This window comes from Bos javanicus, chromosome 1, assembly GCF_032452875.1.
Source record: "Bos javanicus breed banteng chromosome 1, ARS-OSU_banteng_1.0, whole genome shotgun sequence".
Classification (NCBI taxonomy): Eukaryota; Metazoa; Chordata; class Mammalia; order Artiodactyla; family Bovidae; genus Bos; species Bos javanicus.
In genome coordinates this window covers 23,153,353-23,171,027 of record NC_083868.1, presented here as the reverse complement: position 1 = coordinate 23,171,027, position 17,675 = coordinate 23,153,353, and the positions used below count along the sequence as shown (strand labels likewise).

The following is a 17,675-nucleotide window of genomic DNA, read 5'->3' as shown; positions in this document are numbered from 1 at the left end:
TAGATGGACCTTTGTTGGCAAAGTAACGTCTCTGCTTTTGAATATGCTATCTAGGTTGGACATAACTTTCCTTCCAAGGAGTAAGCATCTTTTAATTTCATGGCTGCAATCACCATCTGCAGTGACTTTGGAGCCCCCCAAAATAAAGTCTGACACTGTTTCCACTATTTCCCATCTATTTCCCATGAAGTGATGGGACCAGATGCCATGATCTTCGTTTTCTAAATGTTGAGCTTTAAGCCAACTTTTTCACTCTCCTCTTTCCCTTTCATCAAGAGTCTCTTTAGTTCCTCTTCACTTTCTGCCATAAGGGTGGTGTCATCTGCATGTCTGAGATGATTGATATCTCTCCCAGCAATCTTGATTCCAGCTTGATTCCTCCAGCCCAGTGTTTCTCATGAGGTACTTTGCATATAAGTTAAATAAGCAGGTGACAATATACAGCCTTGATGTACTCCTTTTCCTATTTGGAACCAGTCTGTTGTTCCATGTCCAGTTCTAACCGTTGCTTCCTGACCTGCATACAGGTTTCTCAAGAGGCAAGTCAAGTGGTCTGGTATTTCCATCTCTTTGAGAATTTTCCACAGTTTATTGTGATCCACACAGTCAAAGGCTTTGGCATAGTCAATAAAGCAGAAATAGATATTTTTCTGGAACTCTCTTGCTTTTTCAATGATCCAGTGGATACTGGCAATTTGATCTCTGGTGCCTCTGCCTTTTTTAAAACCAGCTTGAGCATATGGAAGTTCACAGTTCATGTATTGCTGAAGCCTGGCTTGGAGAATTTTGAGCATTACTTTACTAGCGTGTGAGATGAGTGCAATTGTGCGGTAGTTTGAGCATTCTTTGGCATTGCCTTTCTTTGGGATTGGAATGAAAACTGACCTTTTCTAGTCCTGTGGCCACTGCTGAGTTTTCCAAATTTGCTGGCATATTGAGTGCAGCACTTTCACAGCATCATCTTTCAGGATTTGAAATAGCTCAACTGGAATTCCATCAGCTCCACCAGCTTTGTTTGTAGTGATGCTTTCTAAGGCCCACTTGACTTCACATTCCAGGATGTCTGGCTTTAGGTGAGTGATCACACCATCGTGATTATCTGGGTCATGAAGATCTTTTTTGTACAGTTCTTCCGTGTATTCTTGCCACCAATTTGTCCAAACCAAGCTATTAATCATTTGCTCATTTCTACATGTCTACTATCATTATTGTTCTTATTTCTTATGATGCCCCTCTTCTCTCAGCCACCTGGAAATTACCCTTTATGCATAGGTTATATTCTACTTTCTGTGTGAAGGATTCTCTACCAAAATAGTGCAAAGATATGACTTATGAAGGTATTATGGACTTATTATACTATATTATTACAGTATATTATTATATTATGCTATATTATTTTGTAGGCTGTTTTGTTGTTGTTTTATTTTTTGGTGGACCTAAAATTGTCTCCTCAATAAGATTGTAAGTTCTCTGGGACAGATGCTATGTCTTGTAGTTTAAAAGAATAACCAAAAAAATTGATGAATGATGTTGAGAATCAATTTTATCTGCTAAAAAAAAACAAAAACAACAAAATGTATCACAAGTGAAAATTTTGTGGTTGGTGCACTATAATAGGGTGACTAGGAATGGAAAAGAGTCTAGAAACCATGTTTTGTGAAGGGGAACTTAATAGGCTGAACCCAGGACATAGATTCAGGAGCCTCAAATTCTAGTCACTTTCTTGACTCCTGTGCTTGGTACATCACTTCCCTTTCCAACCTTCATTTCTTTTACCTGTAAGATAAGAAGTTTGCTTTAGATCAGTGCTACTCAAAGTGTGGTCCCTGGACCCATGGACCTATTGAATCAGAATTTCCAATTGTACCTCTCCTTTTAAAAATATCATATTTTGCAAGTAAATATGTATAATTTTTGTTTATCATACCCTAATAGAATCTCTAAGGTTGGGGCCCAGAAATCTGTGTTTTTATAATCCTTTGGTAATATTTGCTGAAGAATGAGAAGCATTAATCTAGATCAAAGGTTCTTAAGCTCAGAGCTCTGTATAATTTTAGGGAGAGACTCCAGGGCTTCAACAATTCATTGAACATTTATGCAACTTTCTTTGGGACAATCTCTTAAGTCCCCTGGCAGGCTCAGAATGTCATCATCCTTTGTATTCTCCAGAGCATTTAGCATAGACCAGAGCTTGTAAACTCCAAGACCACATGTGGCTTCAGATATGTTTTCACTTAGCTAGCTCAATGTTTTTTACCAAAATGAAGACTTTTTTAAAATCAGGAATTTTACATAAAAGATTTTCCTGAAAAAAAAAATTGCAAGATGTGGCAACTCTTTATTTTCATTTCCAGTTTATAGCAACTATTTGGGGCTGATGAATGATGGTCCAGTTAACTCAGGCTTACTCCTTCTAGCTCTCCACAGTCCACTTATCCCAATTGTCCAGAGGGGAAGCACCAATTATAATTGTGGCCATATTGAGATTTTTTAGTGGAAAAAAATTTCCATAATTATAGTTAGGTATAGGTGGCTCAGATGGTAAAGAATTTGCCTACAACGCAAGAGACCTGGGTTTGATCCCTGGCTCAGGAAGATCTCCTGGAGAAGCGAATGGCAACCTTCCTCAGTGTTGTTGCCTGGAAAACTCCATGGACAGAGGAGCCTGGTGGGCTACAGTCCATGGGATTGCGAACAGTTGGAAATGACTGAGCGACTGAACACATTTGTTATCATAATAATATTATTGTTTGTGCACTTGGTAGGCTTCCTTCATTTAATGGGTTAACCACCTGGCCACACTTTCAACTATTTAACTTAGAGCTTTTTCCACTAATGGTTGTTTGAGAGTATCCCCAAGGTGAAATTTTGCCCAATATGTTTGAGTTGTGCTATCCAGAATTTGGGCTTTTTACTGTTACTAACACTTTCACTTTCACTGTTACAAAGGTACATTCCTTTCCTGGGGCTCCTATAACAAACTTGGTGGCTTAAAACAACAGAAATTGTATTCTTTCACAGTTCTAGAGGCCACAAGTGTAAAATCCAGGAGTAGGCCTCTGTCGCATGCTTCTGTCCTAGCTTCTGGTGACTGTCAGTGACCCCTGGCATTTTCCTTGGCTCCCAGGTACATCACTCCAATCTTGTCCTCCATGAGTGTCTCCCTATGTCTGTGTCTTATCCTTTTCTATTTTTTATAACAACACTCAGACTGGATTTCAGGCCAACCCTAAGGATCTCATCTCAAGACATTAATGACATCTGCTAATATCCTCTTTCCAAATAAGGTCATATTCACAGGCGATGGAGATTAGAACTTGAACTTAAATTTTGGGAGCTGCTCATTAGCCCACTACACACGAATCTTGCCAGTTTCAAACTGCTGAAGAAATTTTGGCTACATCTGCAAGACCACCTCTTTCTGTTTTCCTGTTAGAGATACTACATGGCGAGCTCTCGGCAGATTCGACGATTGGCAGGAGCATCTCACTCTCCAGTCATTTCCCATTTTTGCGAGACTCTGCTGGGAGTGTCCACTATCAGGGCATTTGGACATGAACAGAGGTTCATCCAGCAAAACAAAGAGGTGGTGAATGAGAACTTGGTCTGTTTCTACAACAACGTGATTTCAAACAGGTAAGTCATATCCACATACCTAATTCAGGACTAGTCCCTTCCTGGATGTTTTGTTTATTGACCTCTAAATAGAGTATTTTTAGTAACATTTCATCAAAAATATTAAAACCTTAAATATTTCTAGTATTTAATACACATTTAAGTTAAAGTACATCTATTTATATCCATATGAACAGTCCATGCTATTCATGTAAATATAAGATCCTACGTTTTTTTTAAGTTACATAGGATACTATTAGAATTACTAAAGATATGACTCTATTTTGTATTTATGTATGTGAACATAAATTTTATTTGCATACAACAATTTATAATATTTTGAATTTGAAGCTATACATTTCACCCAGTAGCGGGGGGGATGTTAAATAGTACTTGGGCACATTTTAACTTTTAGAGATTAATTTTATTGTATAAAATGTGCATGTAATCAGGAAGGTAAGTGATTTTCCAATGAGATTTTAAAATAAATGCATCATTTCAGCTGGTGTTCTTTCCTTTTTCTTTTTAATTCTGATTAAGTTTACTCCTTGGAAGGAAAGTTATGACTAACCTGGACAGCACATTAAAAAGCAAAGACATTACTTTGCCAACAAAGGTCCATCTAGTCAAGGCTATGGTTTTTCCAGTGGTCATGTATCGATGTGAGAGTTGGACTGTGAAGAAAGCTCAGCACAGAAGAATTGATGCTTTTGAACTGTGGTGTGGAGAAGACTCTTTCGAGTCCCTTGGACTGCAAGGAGATCCAACCAGTCCATCCTAAGGGAGATCAGTCCTGGGTGTTTATTGGAGGGACTGATGTTGAAGCTGAAACTCCAATACTTTGGCCACCTGATGCAAAGAGCTGACTCATTTGGAAAGACCCTGATGCTGGGAAAGATGGAGGGAAGGAGGAGAAGGGGACGACAGAGGATGAGATGGCTGGATGGCATCACCAACTCAATGGACATGGGTTTGGGTGGACTCCAGGAGTTGTTGATGGACAAGGAGGCCTGGCATGCTGCGGTTCATGGGGTTGCAAAGAGTCGGACATGACTGAGAGACTGAACTGAACTGAAGTTTAAAAGCAAAGTTCTTCAAAAGTAAAGCATGTTTTTATGCAGATAAATTCTTTATTGTCATTGCAACCATCCTATGTTTGATTGAGTTCTAACTAAGTGAGAAAAAAGTAGAAAGCAGCTATTGATGTTTATGTCTTCATTTCCCAGAGGAGAGTTCATATTGAGTGCACCAAAGCTTTTGCATCTCATTTCAGGAATATTTTCCATTATTTCAGGTGGCTGTCTGTTAGACTTGAATTTCTTGGCAACTTAATGGTGTTCTTCACTGCAGTGCTTACTGTGCTGGCTGGCAATTCTATAGATTCAGCAATAGTTGGTTTGTCTATATCCTATGCCCTAAATGTAAGTAATAATGATTGTGTGGTATATGACATGTTTATAATCCAATTAATTAAGCTCTCTTCTTTTCCTGTCTGAATAAGAAATGGTAGTAACTAAGTAATGAGAGACAAATCTGGATTACCCTGGAGGCGCATTTCTTTTTCTCTTTTGCTACTAGCAAAATAGCTGGCTCAGCCGTTCTAAGGTAGTTCACAGAAAGAAAGCCGATCCCCAAGGCTCAGTGCTAGAGGACCAGGATCCTAGTGTTGCATCATCACCCAGACATTTCATCCTCTCCTATCCTTACAGATTATAAAGTGTAATAAGGGTAGAGGCTTCCCAGGTGGTGCTGGTGTAAAGAAACCGCCTGCCAACACAGGGTAGACATTAGAGATACAGGTTCAATCCATGGGTCAGGAAGATCCCCTGGTGGTATGGCAACCCACTCCAGTGTTCCTGCCTGGAGAATCTCATGGAGAGAGGAGCCTGGAGGGCTACAGTTCATAGGGTCACAAAGAGTCGGACAAGACTGAAGCAGCTTAGCATGCATGCACACAACAAGGGTAGGGCCTTTCTCTACCATGTCCTGTCCATCTGTTATGTTGGGGCAAACGTAACTGTGGTCTCAGACCATGAATTTTAAATCTTTGTAACTAGGCTCTAACACATCTTTATTAATCAAAATAGGAACCTTTACAATCCATGCATTTTTGCCAATGGGAAATAAGTTTGTGTATTCCTGTTGGATAAAACTCCATGCTTCAGGACTGATGAACTCTTGGAGTGCATTTGCTGCCTCCCGCTGGTTGTGGAAGCATTTTCCCAGCAAAAAGTTTTGGAGATGCTTGAAGAAGTGGTAGTCGACAGGTGAGAGAGCAGGTGAATAAAGCAGATGAGGCATACATATATGCTTCCCAGGTGTGGCACTAGTAGCGAAGCACCTGCTGGCCAGTGCAGGAGACATGAGACATGGGTTCGATCCATGGATCGGGAAGATCCCCTGCTGAGGGCATGACAATCCACTCCAGTATTCTTGCCTGGAGAATCCCATGGATAAAGGAACCTGGCGGGCTACATTCCATACAGTTGCAAAGAGCTGGACATGACTGAAGAAACTTGGCATGCACACATGCATATATATAGTATATGGGGTGCCTGGGCAGAACTCTGTAATCTGCAGTGAAACATGTGAATGTGTAGCATGAGTCAATTAAATCAACACTTTAAATAGGCCCATTTTAGTTCAAGTCAGGTTGGCCATCAAATCTTTCAACAACAAACTCAAGAAAAATTTGAATTGTGAGGGCTTTTTGACTTTCAGAACTACATTTGAGGTTATAACCATGGAGAACGTGTATTTTGAGGAAAGGTGAGTGTGAAGAACGTAAAATTTGGGGGAAAAAAAGGAGACACTTGTAGTCAGAAAATTAGAAGAATCCTTCTTCTAGTGGAAAATGGTAAAGTGTGGCAAAGGTAATATGCACAAATTTTTCCCCACTTAGGATGTACATTTCTTAGGGCCTATCCCATCAGTCTTGGTTTTCATCTTTCCTTACACCAAGTATGGGCACCTTTAATATATAGTGAACAGTCTATCTTCTGCCAAATAACCATTATTTATGGCATTAATGAATTTAACAAACCTAAAACAGCACATATGTGTGTCTATAGATAAAAATGCTTACTTTGAATTAAGTTGTTAAATAATTCAAAGGGATAAAATATACTAAAACTCTGGGAAAAAAGCTTTGTAAAGTATTATTAACGTTGTGTAAAAGACTGATACTTATTCATTAAGCTCTTGGTTTTTCACTCCCAGATTACTCAAACCCTGAATTTTTGGGTAAGGAAAGCATGTGAAATTGAAGCCAATGCAGTTTCCATTGAAAGAGTTTGTGAATATGAAACTATGGATAAAGAGGTAAGTACTCATGAATAACCAATAAGCAGATACAGAATTTAAGATATTGCAGTACACCTTGAATGGACATTCTGAAAATCAATTCTGAACAAAACCTGTATTTGTTATAAAAATGAAACATGATCACCTGTTTTTAAGAGGCACAGTGATTTGTCCCCTACCAATGTAGAGTAAAATATGCAACCTCTGATTACAACTTTGTAAAGATTTTACATTGAGAAGTATCTTAATATAGTCAGCTCTTAATTATTTACAGTCTGATTATATAATTTAAAAATTAAATACGCCTTTATTGTTTATACCTTCTGTTCCATTTACTCATCATTAGCATCTCTGTGGATGGGAAGGAGGAGGAGAATAAATCAGTCTGCTTTTTTCCCTTTAATTAAATATAATTTGAGGGACAGAAGAATTAGACTATTGACCGAGTATAATGGTTGCATTATCTGCATATTTTGTTAATTTCAGTTACTTCTGTCTCCCAGTTCCATGAATTAATAGGGCAGATGATAAAGGTTATATGTTGAATTTCTATATCTTCTTCAATCTGACTATAAAGATATCTAAATCTTCATGAAAAATTCCTCCTTTGCTTATAACTCAGGAAGGTGTATTCCTCCTCCAAATAAAAACCTACAGATTTCCAGTTGTATTTTTGGTAGCATCTCTTCATGTCTTTTCTCAGACCTTGTTCCATTAACCATCTTCTCGAAGTCCTAACTTCAGCACCCTAACCCCTTGGCTCCTTTCAGCCTACAAATATGCTAAAATATTTTCTGCATACTCCAACTTCTACCTAAATGTTGATTCTTCCTCCAGATTCTTCCCTGAGTCTTACCTTCATTTTTCCCAAAACTTTCTTGAAAGATTAGTCTACCTTCACAAAAACAATCATAATTATCAACATTTAGTTTGTTCAGCCTACTGCTATGTAAGGACTATATAAAAATTTTATCATTCTCAGGACTTCCCTAGTAGTCCAGTGGTTAAGATTCCACACTTCCAATTCAGGGAATGCGGTTTTGATCCTTGGTCTAGAAACCAAGATCCCACACGCCACGTGCCATGGACAAAATAAAGGAAAAATAAGTTGTTTTCTGTATTTTCTAAACCTTTTGCTATTAATATATATTTTTTATTTTGCAAAAAAAAGAATAAAATGTGTGTGTGCACACACATTTTTAAAAATTACCCTTATATAATTTGATGCCTTATAAGGTGAGAGATACCATTACAAAAACTCTTGATGTGGAAAAAAGTAAATACGTCCAAATAACCATGTTTACTCTAAAATAGCCCCATTTCTCTGCTCCTCTTTACAGCAAAATTCTTGGGAATAGTTCCTGTACTTGCTCTAACTCCTTTTCTCATTCTTTTTTGGAACCTCCTCACACAGGCTCTAACTCCCCTCTGCACCGCGCCTGCCCTGGTCAGCATCACCAGTGGCAGCCTCCCAGTCTTCACTCTACCTAGCCTATCATCCGGTGCTTGTGATCACTTCCCTTCATGAAAACACTTCCCCTCACTGGCCGGGCACCACACTCTTCTTTGTATTCCAGCTCCTGTTCTTCCTCCAGTGTCTCAGGTCCTCAGATTATGCACCTAGCTTCTTTTACCTGGAAAGCCCTTCCTCTGATATCCAAATGGCTTGTTTCCCAATCAGGTCCATCAAGACTTTCTTAACCACCCTACTTAAAATTACACCAACACTGCCTATTTCCTGACCTTCAAAACTTTATCATCAACTGACATTCTGCACGGGCCTCCCTGGCGGCCAGTGGTAAAGAATCCACCCGCCACTGCAGGAAACACGGGTTTGATCCCGGGGTCAGAAAGATCCCCTGAAGGAGGAAACAGCAACCCACTCCAGTATTCTTGCCAGGATAATCCCATGGACAGAGGAGCCTGGTGACCTACGGTCCATGAGGTCACAAAAGAGTCGAATACAACTTAGCAACTGAGCAACAACAGCAACGATATTCTGCATAGACTGTATGATTCTTTCTGTCTCTCCTTACCAGCAAGTACTCTCCCGAAGGGAGAGTTTATGTTTATTATTTATTATGTTTTTCTCACTGCTAAATCTCCAACAACTAAAGCATTGACTGGTGCGGTAAACACTCAGTATGTAGGAAATAAATGACAAACTGTCCCCTGTCAATTAAAATTCTAGGTTACTTTCATATCCTTTATAAAGTTATAGAAGACTTTTATTGATAACTTAATAGAAGATGGGAAGCCTTTTTATGAGTGAAAATTGATTTATAAAATCTTCTTATAACTAGATGAGAAGTTTTATGTTGGTATTATTTAAAACTATTTTCAGAAAAATCATAATATTTACAAATGTTGTCTTTCCTCATTTTTGTTTCATCACTTCTGTTTTTATGCCTGAGAATTATTTTCTTTTGGAGGGGAGGTATTTTTATTGTAATTGCAGTTTAAAAAGTATTTATTTGTTTTAAGGCACCCTGGATAACGTCTAAGAGGCCTCCATCACAGTGGCCCAGTAAAGGGATAGTGGAGTTTGTTGATTATCGAGCTCGATACCGAGATGATCTTGGTTTAGCATTACAAGATATCACTTTCCAGACTCATGGGGAAGAGAAGGTACCATAAATATTTCATAAGTTTCACTTTACCTTTTATCTGAATATATTTATTCTCAAGGCCAAAATATACTGTGGTATGGAGTATAAAATGGTCATTTGTTCAAATTTCATTTAAAAATAGTAAAGACGTTGTTGGTATGTAAAGAATAAATTTTTCCTCTACAAATAAAAATATATATTTTAAATTGTTCATAATCTATTATGAAACATGATTGTACTATTTTTACCTACATTGAGGTATAATTAACAAATGAAAATTGTATATATTTAGAGTGTACAGTATACATAGAGTATATAGCTTGATATGAATAAATTGTGAAATTATTATCATAATTTTAAGCACTTAAGATCTCTTAGCAAATTTCTGTGTTATTAACTATAGTCACCATGCTATGTCTTAGATATCTAGAATTTATGTGTCTTATAACTGAAAGTTTATATCCCATTTTCCCACTCAACCCCTGGTAAGCACTATCTCCTTTCTGGTACTGTGAGTTTGACACGTTGCGATTACACATGTAAGTGAAATCATAAAATGTTTTCCTCTGTCTGGCTTCTTTTGCTCAGCATAATGTCCTACAGGTTCACCCATGTTACCACAAATGGTAGGATTTTCTACATTTTTTATGGCAGAATTATATATGTGTATGTATGTATATGTGTATATATATATACTTTCTTTATCCATTCATCCATAGCACATATTTAGGTTGTTTTGATATCTTCTTGGCTACTGTAATATTGCAATGAACTTGGGAGTGAATATTTCTCTTCATCATACAAATTTCATTTCCTTTGGCTACACATACAGTATTATTAGTATATTTTATTTTTACTTCCTCTAGTAAGTGAAGTGCAACAATAAGGCAGTAAGATAATAGTTACTGTCCAGTAATACACAGGTGAGAATATTTGTATAGTCAGTGACATTATGTTTTCCAAGACTATCAGTGAAATGGGAAAATGCTTGAGATGTAATTTAGTTAATAAGAACAATATACAAATCTTTTGACAGTGTATCATTTTTGTGTTTTAAAAAAGCAAACAGATAGGCATATTACTAATAGCAAAAAGAATGGTTACAAAATATAAACAGTGATTCTCTCCAGGTGTTGGGATTTTAGATGATTTTCACCTCTATATTTTTTCAAAATGTTTTATGAAAATATATTATTTCCCTGATCAGATTGATATTTTACAAATAAATAAAGATAAAAAAAATTTAATGAACAGCAGTATTCCACTTTCCCCTTTCCTGAGACTTGTTTCAGATAACCCCAAATTCTCCTTTTCTAACCCTCTAAACCAGGTCCACTGAGGTGGCCTCAAGGACAAATTAATTTTTGGAAATAATTGTGGAATTTTAATCATTCTATTTCATTCAGTGTATTCCTGGTTTTTCGGATGTAGTATGTCAGATTTAAGATTTAAGATCTTTAATTAGGGCAAACCAGGCACCAAATGTTCTCTCCATGCAGTGTTTCCATTAACACCAAGACACGAACCAACACCCAGAAGAGGTTGCTTCAGATCTCGTGGCCAAAGGAACACTGCAATCACTGGATGCTTATGACAAGCCGATTACTTTTGTCCAAAAGTCCAAAATCCCCAGACTTGATCTGTGACCACCCTTAGTAGTTTTGATGCAATAGTTGTTTTGCAGGCGTTCCTTTAGATTTTCTAGCCTATCTCAGCAAAGGGTTCCCATCTCCTTTGTTTGCTTGTTTGTTTTGGAGGAAGAATGGTAGAGAAGCCTCATTCAGAAAGTCTCATGGAATCAACCCCTTTATCAGTCTCTCTTTCAACCCCGCATTTAATGGCTGTTTCAGGGATGATTCAGGGATGATCTGCTCTGCCTGGGGCAGTTTTTGCTGGGTGATAACTAAACTATTCAAAAACCAGAGGAAACACACAAATTAGCCCAAGCCTTTCTAGTGAGTAAAGTGAAAGCGTTAGTTGCTCAGTTGGGTCCAACTCTTGGCAACTCAGGACCGTAGTCCACCAGGCTCCTCTGTCCATGGAATCCTCCAGCCAATAATACTTAAAAGAGTTGCCATTTCCTTCTCCAGGGATCTTCCCTATCCAGGGGTCAAACCCAGGTCTTCCGCACTGCAGGCAGGTTCTGTACCTCTGAGCCACCAGAGTAAGTGGTATCTAGATAAAGATGGATCCTTGAAAGTCATGTTAAGTCTTCCACGATAGTCAAGTTTACTCTAGTTGGCAGTTAGATCCCACTTACCAGACACATAATGTATTTTTTGTCAGTACAAAGGTCTCCTTCCCTTACACAAAGTACGGTGTAAATTGTTTATGATACATTCATTATAGATTGGAATCGTGGGACGAACTGGAGCAGGCAAATCAACACTATCAAACTGCCTCTTTCGAATTGTAGAAAGATCAGGAGGTAAAATTATAATTGATGGAATTGACATATCTACTATTGGGCTTCATGACCTTCGTGGCAAACTCAATATTATTCCACAGGTAAAGACTGTTTTACTGCTAGTCTTTCTTAACTCCCTCTGGTAAACTTCTTCTTTTTTGTTGTTTTTTTAAGAATATATTCCTTTCAAGCCTATACATTTGGATTTGAGAGCCAAATTATTTTAAATATATTGTGAAAAATAACTATGCAATTAAATCCTATTAAATACTCTACCCTGATGCATTCTTTCTAAGTGCATTTATCTGTTTGAAAAACTAGTATGTTGCTTTGCAAGTTTCCTTCATAATAGTAAATACAAATAAAATTAAAATGAAGAAATCATACTGAAACTACCCTGATGCATTCTTTCTAAGTGCATTTATCTGTTTGAAAAAGTCACGTTAAGTCTTCCACGATAGTCAAGTTTACTCTAGTTGGCAGTTAGATCCCACTTACCAGAAATTTTAGAAGAAAAAAGCAATTAGTGAGGCTTTTGCTTAGTTGGTACTTTGTTGAATTTTGATTTTTTTGACTTTTTGACTTGAGGTTTAGAAGTATTTTTTAAAAAATGAAAGGAACCATAATTCAGTTAGATCTTTTTTTCCAACTCCTTTGATTTTTCCATCTGTGGCATCAGAGGAACTTGATCATTAACAAGTATGCAAATCGGCTCAATAATATGCTTCTACAGCCAAATATGACTCATTCAGTTGTGTTTGAAAGATTTGAGCTGAGAATTTATGAAGTATGTTTATGTTTGCTTCTAAAAATGCTATCATCTCTTTGTCATATTGTTTAAACATATACTGGCATTCACGAATTTACTTTGGAACAAATTTAAGTAAATTTTGGAAGGGAAAAAAATTGGTGGAGAAAAGAAACTGTCATTCCTTTCTTATAAATCAAAACAGGTGTAGTAAAATGCAGTTTCACTGGATGTGTAAATGTATTGGAAAAAGCATGGACTTGTCTTTGAATTCTGCTTAAGCACTTACTTTCTGTGTGTCCTTGGACAGGAGCTTTTGAAACATCTAGTTCGCTATCTAACAAGAGTGTTTGCTTCCTTATTTCTGGTTGGTGGACTAATTGATAATGTTATATACATACTATAGATACATTTATTCTATTCTTCTCTATATTATATATTACATTGTTGTTTAGTTGCTAGCTCATGTCTGACTCTTTTGCAACCCCTTGGGTTGTGGCTAACAAGGCTCCTCTGTCCATGGGATTCTCCAGGTAAGAATACTGGAGTGGATTGCCATTTCCTTCTCCAGTGGATCTTCCCGACCCAGGGATCAAACCCCCATCTCTTGCATTGGCAGCTGGATTCTTTTACCACTGAGCCACCTGGGAAGCCCATATTATATTATATCTCTGACTAAATGGTGACTACTATCATCATTATTATTGTGGTTGGAAAGCTGTCGTCAACATTATGAACTAGAGAAAGAAGAAGTATCAGGAAGTTTATAATGATTTAATCAAACACAGCTTATTCTGACCTTCAGCTTTTGGTTTCAATATAAAATGAATTTGATAACTATTTAGCTTTTCATCATTTTGCTTTTTCCTTATTTAAAGTATGCATGCCTCATGTGACAATAAGATTACCAGTGATTGTTCTATTCTCTAGGATCCTGTTCTATTTTCTGGAACCCTTCAAATGAACCTGGATCCCCTAGACAAGTATCCTGATCATGAGCTATGGGAGGTGCTGGAACTATGTCACTTAAAAGAGTTTGTGCAGTCCCTTCCCAAGAAGCTGCTGCATGAGATTTCAGAGGGTGGTGAAAACCTCAGGTAAGCTGCGAAGAACAGAGCTTGCCTGAGTTACTCATTCCAGGCTTTTTAGAAACCAGTTGGCCCCAGAGGGAAATCACTCCTGAGCCACCATGGATTTCGTTGTTCAAAGGACATCATTGGCTGATTCCTTCTAGAGAAGAGAGACAAGGAATAAATAAAATGGTAGCCACCAGCTGGAAAACTGCTGGTGAAGGAAAATGAAGGGGAAAGAAAGCAACAATGCAGTGTGGAAAGTCATTAGTTAACTGACTCCTCTTTAGTAAAGACTCCTACCCTAATAGCTTTCTTCCGGAAAGAAATGTTTGAGCAAACTCTGGGAGATAGGAAGGGAGGGAAGCTTGGCATGTTCCAGTCCGTGGGGTTGCAAAGAGTCAGACACGACTGAAAGACTGAACAACAACAAAGTTCTGCTTTATCTTCACCACTATTGTCTTAGGACAGTCCCTTTATGTGATCAGAAACCTGCTGCTGCTGCTAAGTCACTTCAGTCGTGTCCGACTCTGCGATCCCATAGACGGCAGCCCACCAGGCTCCTCTGTCCCTGGGATTCTCCAGGCAAGAATACTGGAGTGGGTTGCCATTTCCTTCTCCAGTGCATGAAAATGAAAAGTGAAAGTGAAGTTGCTCAGTCGTGTCCAACTCTTGGCGACCCCATGGACTGTAGGTAGGCTCCTCAGTCCATAGCATTTTCCAGGCAAGCGTACTGGAGTGGGTTACCATTTCCTTCTCCGACCAGAAACCTAAGGAAAAGCAATTACACCCTCTCTGCACCTAAGAGACACAGCCTGCATGACTCAGCTTCTTCTTTGCTTACTCCCCGCTCTCCCTCTCTCTGTTTCTGCCACCTTGGCCTCCTTGGCTTCTTACAGTTCCTTGAATATGCCAGGCCACTTCCTGCCTGCCTCAGGAATTTTACATCTGCCCATTACCTTGCCAGGAGCAAGTTCCCATTGGAAATCTGCAGGATTCACTTTTCATTTTCCTCAGGTCTTGAATTTAAAGGCGTCGTCTCTGAGGATTTCTTTGGCATGCTCCTCAAAAATGTCCACCCCATGCCCACATTTTATATCCTGCCTTTCTGTATATTCGAATTCTTCTTATGTCTTTTGCTCATTTATCTTGTTTATTTTTTGTCTCCCCATGAAAACCCACAGACTTTTGTCTGTTTAATTCAGTGTTCTATTTGCAGAACTTGGACCAGAGTCTGGTATAATCACTCAGGGGATACTTCTTAAAGAATGAATGAATGTGGCTTAGGAAGAGAATAACAATGTCATCAGAATTTTAAAATAGGAAGTGTGTGACCATAAAATCCATTGTTGAGACCATTTTACTATTTTTTATAACAGTGTTGGACAACGACAGCTAGTCTGTCTTGCTCGTGCTTTGCTGAGAAAAACAAAAATTCTCATCTTGGATGAGGCAACAGCCTCTATCGATTTTGAGACTGATAACTTGGTGCAGACCACAGTCAGGAAGGAGTTTTCTGATTGCACCATCCTGACAATTGCTCACAGACTGCATTCTATCATTGATTCAGACAGGTATGCTTTATTTGTTTTCAGAAATAAAACAATTTCTATAGAGATAGCGATTGCATGTCTGAAACACAGTAATTACTTGCCACTAATAATGGATTTTATCTGTGCTGAGAGATACAAAGTGTCCCCTAATAGTATGGAAGATACTTTACAAAATAATTAGAGGAAAGCGTTAATGCTAAGAGAATATTAGAAAACTTGATATATTTCCTGAGTCAAATTGTACTTTTATTTCGTACTGGCAGAACTTACCTAGTAATTTAAACTTTACAGTTGCAAGAACAAGAAAGATGAACTGAAATACTGATTATAGTTTACCTGACTGGATTCTTTTCACATTGCAGGGTACTTGTTCTAGACTCTGGAAGAATTACAGAATTTGAAACACCACAGAATTTGATACACAAGAGAGGACTTTTCTTTGACATGCTAACAGAAGCTGGAATAACACAAGACTTGGGGACGAAAAATAAATAGTTATATATGGATTATACCAAATAAAAAAAATAGTATTTGAAAAAAATAAAGACCGGAGAGAAATGTCGAAAAGTAGGCCTATGTTGGCAAAATAGAGATAAGCACCATAGTTCTAACCATCCTGAGCTGTGCCCAACCTTCTTTCTTCCAGTCATGCCCTCCTGAATATCTGCCTTTTATTGATTCCCCAAAGTGCAAAATGCCACTTATCCTTTAAGTCTCAGACTTTGTTCAGGAGTTATCTTCTGCACAAAGTATCTCTTGGTTTCTCTCCTTGGTCCCCTGTCTTATCTAGATGCCCTTTTGATATGCTTTGACTGGCTTTATTTGCATACCTTTATCATGGCAGGGACCAAAATCTGTTTAAATTATTTTTAGTGTGCCTCCCCTTAAAGCTACTTGAAGGCAAGTGCCTAGTTTTATCATCTTTGTATGTTAGGTTGCTAGCATAGTGCTTTCAGATTGTTGATACTCAACAAACATTTGTAGAATAAATCATTAGGCGTTTTAGAGTAATACTGTATAGGCACCTATATACATATGAACAAAGTTTTGAGTTACTGTACAGTATATACATTTTTGGAGGAATCACAGAAAAAACTTTGAGTTATTCAGCTGCTTTTTTGAAAGAGAAAGTATATGTTAACTGAATTTTATGATGTGCTTTATTTAAAAATAATATTTTATAATATTTTTACTATTGGAGTAAAAAGCCAGTATTTTCTATGGAATGTCATTTTTGACTTGAAAAGCTCAGTGAGTTATGTATCAGATGGTATACATTCACAAGTAATTATGAATTTGTGGTACTAATTATATTTTGAATGGCTTTTTCATTTGATAGTTTTAAGCAACATTATTTCTCTGAATTGCCCTTCAAATTTGAAGTTTCCAAACTTCAATTATATTTTCCTTTCAAGATTATTTTAATAAAATGCTTTAACCTGTTCAGACTCATCAGTCATTTCTTTTATCCTCTTTTTCTCCTTAACAACTTTGCATAACCTTGCTTCATCCCCTAAAGGTATTTATGAAAAGTTAACTTAAATTGTAAAACCCTACATTATCTATAAAGTTTCCTTGCTTAAAACATTAGCTACTGAAAGTGTTGTCTTGTCTTTATAATTCCTGTAGTACTTACCACTGTGCTTTGTGTTCAGTAGGCATTGAATAAATATTTGTTGAAATCTCTTAAGAAAGGAGTTGTATATTTCATTAACATCAGTTAAAGTTTGTGTCTTAGCTTCTTTACATCTGTAATAAGTCAGTCAGAGACACTGCATAATTTAACAGTCTAATGGTATGTCAACAGTCACCTGGATATATTGTGGTATCTTCACACCATGGAATTCTACACAGCTGTGAGAATGAATGGACAACCACTACAGACAATAACACCAGTGAATCTCACATGCATAAGGCGGAGTGACAGAAGTAAAGCACAAAGAATACTCTTATATGATCCACGATTCCATTGATACGAAAGTTTGTTTTTTAAAAAAGGAAAAGCCAATTATACTCCTAGAAGTTGGGATACTGGTTACTCTTGGTTGCCGGTGTTGTAACGTCACTCAGTCGTGTCTGTTCTTTGCGACCCCATGAACTGCAGCACACGAGGCTTCCCTGTCCTTCACTGTCTCCCAGAGTTTGCTCAAATTCATGTCCTTTGAGTCAAGGATGCCATCCAACCATCTCCTCTTCTGTTGCCCCCTTCTCCTCCAGCCCTCAATCGTTCCCAGCATCAGAGTCTTTTCCAATGATGGGTAATGATTGAAAGGGTAAATAAGGTGGGCTTCTAGAAAATGGTTATGTACTGTTTCTTGATCTGTGTCTGAGTATTGGTTCAGGTTGTGAAAATCATCAGGCCATATACTT

The 17,675-nt window shown here is 37.7% G+C and overlaps 1 protein-coding gene across 4 annotated transcripts in view; it reads left to right on the top strand.

The window, feature by feature from the left end:
* LOC133254961 (multidrug resistance-associated protein 1-like) overlaps positions 1-16,987 on the top strand; it is a 97,391-nt gene extending 80,404 nt beyond the window's left edge. For 2 of the 4 annotated variants that reach the window (XM_061429564.1, XM_061429632.1), the window contains exons 20-27: positions 3,437-3,636; positions 4,910-5,036; positions 6,835-6,936; positions 9,403-9,546; positions 11,877-12,035; positions 13,613-13,779; positions 15,132-15,326; positions 15,668-16,986. In XM_061429564.1, the coding sequence (XP_061285548.1) occupies positions 3,437-3,636; positions 4,910-5,036; positions 6,835-6,936; positions 9,403-9,546; positions 11,877-12,035; positions 13,613-13,779; positions 15,132-15,326; positions 15,668-15,800 (1,227 nt within the window). In that variant the 3' untranslated portion in view covers positions 15,801-16,986. Of the gene's footprint in view, positions 1-3,436; positions 3,637-4,909; positions 5,037-6,834; positions 6,937-9,402; positions 9,547-11,876; positions 12,036-13,612; positions 13,780-15,131; positions 15,327-15,667 lie in introns of those variants that run through there. The other 2 variants (XM_061429482.1, XR_009738885.1) reach the window with 2 other exon arrangements.
* Positions 16,988-17,675: the final 688 nt, after the last annotated feature.